Source organism: Elaeis guineensis, chromosome 5 (assembly GCF_000442705.2).
Source record: "Elaeis guineensis isolate ETL-2024a chromosome 5, EG11, whole genome shotgun sequence".
NCBI lineage: Eukaryota > Viridiplantae > Streptophyta > Magnoliopsida > Arecales > Arecaceae > Elaeis > Elaeis guineensis.
This window is the reverse complement of record NC_025997.2, coordinates 126,813,672-126,819,671: the sequence shown is the minus strand read 5'-3', so window position 1 is coordinate 126,819,671 and position 6,000 is coordinate 126,813,672. Positions and strand designations below refer to the sequence as shown.

The 6,000-nt window shown below is 30.9% G+C and overlaps 1 protein-coding gene across 1 annotated transcript; it reads right to left on the bottom strand.

Moving 5' to 3' along the window:
- Positions 1–3,933: 3,933 nt before the first annotated feature.
- On the bottom strand, positions 3,934–5,252 carry LOC105045854 (uncharacterized). Its single transcript, XM_010924277.2, has one exon. It carries the CDS (start codon positions 4,855–4,857, stop codon positions 4,021–4,023), a length of 837 nt encoding a protein of 278 aa, XP_010922579.2. The 5' UTR covers positions 4,858–5,252; the 3' UTR covers positions 3,934–4,020.
- Positions 5,253–6,000: the final 748 nt, after the last annotated feature.

Sequence of the window (6,000 nt, the reverse complement as noted above, 5' to 3'; positions counted from 1 at the left end):
CTTTCTCTTTTTTTCTTTTTCTATGATATTTTTAATTTTTTAAATTTTTAAGATTTTTGTTTAGATATTTTTTTAAAAAAATTAATTTGAAAAGAAAAAAATCATCTAAAATTATCTTTTTTATTTGAATTAAAAATTTAAATTTTTTAATTTTAAATTTTATTCAAAATTAAATTTTTTTATTTATTTATAAATTTAAATTTTAAAATTTATTTTTTTCATTCTTTTTCAATTTTTTTCTTTTTTTTGAGAGAAAAATTAGAAAACGCCATTTTGAATGGTGTTTTTAAAAATACCATTCAAAATGATGTTTTTAAAAATATCATTTTAAATGATATTTTTAAAAACATCATTTTAAATGGTATTTTTAAAAATACCATTTAAAATGATGTTTTCTAAATTTTTTTTTTGGATGACGCATACGTGAAAAATGTAGATGACGTGGCTTGGAGAAAACGTCATTTTGAATGGCGTTTTATCTCTTTTGCATTACTTTTGTAAATAAGTTAGATTTTATATTATTTAAGTAAATAATTTTTTTTATATTATTTAAAAAAAAGACTCAGAATTTTATCTGCTTATCTCTTTTTTTAATTAATTAATTAATTAATTTAAATAATTCTCTCTGGGTCACAAAATTTATTATAATTTATTCTTTTATGAATAAATATTATAAAAAAATTGATCAACTTTTCTATTGACCAACTTATCCATATTTTTATATTTTTTAATATGGATATAAGTTACTTTCGTATGGATAACATTAATTCATGAAATAGAGAAAAATCTTATTCACCTAAATTATTTTCCCACCAATCAAAAAACTATTTATAATATAGTATAAAATAATATATAATATATTAATATTTTATAATATATTATACTATATTATTATATATAATAATATTATAAAATATATATTATATTATAATAATATATTATAACATATTATGATATATAATAATAAAATAATAAAATGTATTAATATTTTATATTATAATAATATAATATAATATATATTAATATTTTATAATATATTATACTATATTATTATATATAATAATATTATAAAATATATTATATTATATTAATATAAGATATTAATATAATATTATAATATAGTATAATAATATATAATAATAAAATAAAATAATATAATAATCTTTTATATTATTATAATATAATATATTATACTATAATATATTATAATTATATAATAATTTAATAATATATTATATTATATATTTTAAAAAGTTATATTGGCACCGATGCTTGTTATCTCAAGAGTAACCTAAGGAATATACTAGATTGGGTGTTATGATAATTGTAAAAAAAAAAAAGGGTGACCTCTCTTCTTATTTTATTGGTTTGATTTAGAGTTTATTGGACTATTATACACCTAGTTTCAAGTGAATGCGCATACTATTCTAAGTCGATGTTCTTGTATTAATGAATGAATATATAGTACATAGAAAGATATAATGATGAATATTTAGGACACGATTGGATGGGAAGAGTTGAATTTTGAAATAGAAATGGAAATAATTGATTTTTATTCCAGTCATTTAGTTTAAATTTTTTTTATTATAATTAAAAAAAAATGAAAGTGCTTTAATCCTTCAAAATTCTGTGTCTATTTTTTTCTAATATTCAAATTTTATTTCAATTCTAATTACGAATCAAATATTTTAGAGGATATGATCATTTTTGACTTCGATCCCATTCCATTTTGATTCTGATTGCGAACTAAATGCACTTAAAAGTTAAGAGAAAATGATACGATGGTCCAATAGAAATTAATTAAATTAGTCTATTTATGAATTTTTTTTATTTTTATGAATTAAGTTAAAAAATGATGAATTTTCAAGCAAAATACTTTGAGGTGCCATTAGTGTAGCATAAAAATTGGCTTACCCTTTTTTTAGTAACTATATAATCGATCATTCAAGTACTTCTTTGGCATCATACAAATTACAGCAAGTTATAAATCTCTTCTTACCATGTAGTAAAGGAAACATTTTAAGTACAATGTTCATTAATTTTTTTTGGCTTCATGAGATGAAGTACGCAATATTCATTAATTTTTTGATGCTTCTTCTTATTAAAAATGGTTATAAAAGTTAAACATAGAGATGAATTTTGGGTTTATAAAGATATTGGTTGTAGGACTTTTTAGTGGGCATTATTGCAATCAATTTTTTTTTGGGGTAGAATTATTGCAATCAATTAGCAAGACACCAATAGGATGGAAATAATGCGTTTGTGAACAAATAAAAATAGTGTTAAGCCGATGGGAGTAATGGTTCATTTAAGCATATACGCACTCTAAAACTTGAAATTTCCAAAACAACCTGCTTTTGTGCTCGGCAGACTAGAAGCTTTTGTAGCCAAGAAACTAAAGAAAGCCAAAATGGTTTAGTAAGTAGTCTTTTCACAGCTTTTTAACTTTTACCAGGAGCTTTTAGACATAAATTTTCAAAATGCCCCTGTGAAAGTATACTATAACTTTTAAATTATTATTCAATATTTAATTATTTTATTCTTCTATCTTCTCTATTTTTTAATAAATTTGGATGAGTCAGCACCCCCGTATTCCTTGCAAAAGCTGCATAATTCTTTTTTTTTTTTTTTTTGGGTAAGAACTGGAAAAGGTGCATAATTCGAGTAGTTGACTATTGTAATTTAATTTTTGAACTAATTAATTATAACAATTGTCAACTACTGATAAGTCTGAGTAGTTGACTACTGTAATACTTGGTTCAAAGATTAAACTAGAATAAGGCTGAGATTAAGCTTTTTTGCTTATTAATCAAATAACTTTTAATAAACAGTTTGACTCAACTAAATTATAATTATGCTCATGATCTTGCTTATACCAAACATAATTATTTTAAAGAAAATAATCATAAGTTATTTTAACACAATACCACCATTTTTATCTGCCTTTTCTTTTAATGAATAAAAGCACCCTCAATCAAGAATTGTTCTAGAAATTGTGACCAAACAAAAATAAGAATAATGTATATATGACATGCAACCTAAAGAGTGAGGTTGTATCCACCAAGAATGTTCTCGTAGTTAATTTAAAAAGAACAAGAATAGAATAATAAATTGTGAACCTTCATTATAGAAAAATTATCTTCAATTTGTAAATCTAAATTATGAAATTTCTAATCTAATATTTAGTGATATAGCTGAAAAATTATCCCCAATTTGTAAATCTAAATTATGAAATTTTTAATCTAATATTTAGTGATATAACTTCATTCGCAAAAAAGAAGAAGAATAAAAAATAGGGTGAGAATATAATTTAATAAATATACAAGCATATGAATAAAATTTATGAAAGATTTTTAAGCAAAATTTGGTGAAGGGGCACGGAGTATTCATTTCCGACTCTCATAGCATTGCTTATGCTCGGAAATTTTTTCCACTTAAAATAACAAAACTTATTCATATTTACACATTTTTGTCATATTAATCTAAAAAAACAAAAGCGGGACAAAAAAAATAGAAAAATAGAACATAAATCTAACCTTTATGAAATCATTGATGATGTAGGGTGTTGTGCAGTTATAAATCATTTATGATGGCAGTCCACGAACTCATGTGTCATGTATGACACATATATTTGGTGGCTGTCTATTCCTTGATGGCAGTCATATGGGATGCAAAGCACAAGCCAATGTTGTTACTGTTGGAATCTAAACCTGTTTTTAATGTTTTGATTGGGTAGTGTGAAAGTGTTGTTGGAAAAGAGAAAATATTTAAAGATTGCAGTGAAAATTGAAAAGTCACATGTACTAAAATTTTCTGTGAAGTTTATAAATATGTAATCTGATGGTTTAGAAATATATAGAAAATAACGATACATATTCAAAAAAAAAAAAAAAAACGGTTATGTCTTTTCCTCTGCCCTGTTCCTCTTACTCGTACAACACATAAACACTTCTCCTGCCTTCAGCTACTACCCTCCGCCATGCACCCTCCCAGAAAAAAAAAAGAAAAAAAAAAAATCTCTTAGTGGCTGGATGCCGACTCGGACTTGACGGATAAAGAGACGGCACCACCACCACCGTCCGACTGCAATCCATGAACGTAACTCCTCACCTCCTCCGCGATCATCCGCCGCATCACCGCCACCACGCTCGCCTCCACCTCGCTCCGCCGCTCCTCGCCGCCCTCCCCCGGAGGCCTCAGGGACAGCGCCGTCGCTGGCCCCGGCGCCGCCGCCGCCGCCGCCACCGCCAAACAACCCTTACCCTCCCTTCTACACTGCCGCTTCCGCACCGACTCCGAGTCAGATTCGTCAACAACCGACGACCCTGCACCGCCGCCGCTGCCCGAGGCGTCGGCCGCTGCGGCGTCGGCGGGGGAGAAAGGCTTCTCGCCGCGGAGGCGGCGGCGTCGGAGGGTGGAATTCCAGTGGTTCTTGACGGCGTTGTCCGTGCGGCCGGGAAGGAGTCGCGCTATGGCGGCCCATCGGTTTCCGTAGCGGGCGTGGGCGGCGACGATGATGGCGTCCTCGGCGGCGGTGAAGGGGCGGTGGTGGATGTCGGGACTGAGCTGGTTGCACCACCGCAGCCGGCACGACTTTCCGGTACGTCCCGGTATGCCGGCACTTATCAAGCTCCAATTCCGGGGTCCATATATCTCCACCAGCTCCCTCAGCTTCGCATCCTCCTCCGGCCGCCACGACCCTTTCACTCTGCTATATTCTTCTCCAACTCCTACTCCTTCCATTTGAAAACAAGAACTAATTAAGACCACTTGCTTTGTTTCTTCCTTTCTTCTCCTCCACTTGTTTTGGGTTAGCTTTGTTTTCTTTGGTCTTTGTTGTCTTCTATATATACACATGAGAGAGAGAGAGAGAGGAGTTCGGAGGGTGTAATTGGTTCGTCCGTTTGTTTTTGGTTTAGGTGATGGTGTAGTTGAAAGGGGTTAGGGGGAGGAGAAGGGGGGTTGCTGGTAGCCACTCAGCAATGAAAACGAAACGGTTTTCTAGTGTGATGGTTGGCTGAATGGCAGGCAGCCAGCAAGCATGAACCGCAAACGGCCGCCCACCAATTAAGCCTCTCGCCCTGACCGGTTACCACAATTGGAAGTCTGATTCTTGTCGGCTCCCACTCGAGTAGTGGCAATGGATCAGGTTGAGTCTAGTTGGTATTGAAACATCACAAATAATATATATTTATTTTAGGTATGTTTTTTATTGTTCTATTTATATAATTACTTGTTTAATAAATAGATTGAATCGAGTGATCTGAAATAAGTTGATTTTTCTACTTGTCTAACTTGATACGCTTAAGTTCAATCTCACATGAGTAGCCTTATATTGACACGATACATCAATTTGTTGCTGTTAATCCACTTATTTTTTACATTTGGATATTACCCCTATTTATCATTTCACAAAAAAATGGTCATATTATTACAGTGGTGTATGGTAAATCAGGTTTGCATTAGCAAATTTTTTAGGCTTGAGTCACAATTGTGTCAATTTAATCCAGTTATTTGCTCTTTTTTTTTTTTTTTTTATACAATAATCCAATTATTTGATTAGCCAATATGGATCGCAGGATCTTCTCTCGCCTAATACTTTCATTCCCACAATTGATCAGGATCTCATCCAACCTCTTTTTTTTTTAAGTAGTACTTTCATCCCATAAAAGGAAGTCCTTTGCCTTGGCACGCATTCTATAGTACCATAGAGAACCATCCTTTCAATAGGGACACACAATGTCCAAACATAAGTTGAATTGACGAAGAAAACAAATCAATATCAAACTCCCCTGCCGTCAAGAAACCCGAAAAATAGAGGTGGCACTACTGTGTTTGGATATTATTTTATTGATGAATGCATTAGTCATTTTGATCATCCGAATATAACCATTCTTAATCTAAGTTTAATATTTTTTTTTGACTTTCATTTTAGTTCAGAGTATCTACATTCATGAGACATGACCCACATGTATCTGACAAGCATCTCAGCATTTCAAT

Excerpts from the sequence above, each read along its gene's own strand:
- LOC105045854 (XM_010924277.2), bottom strand. The coding sequence starts at position 4,857 with ATGTGTATATATAGAAGACAACAAAGACCAAAGAAAACAAAGCTAACC.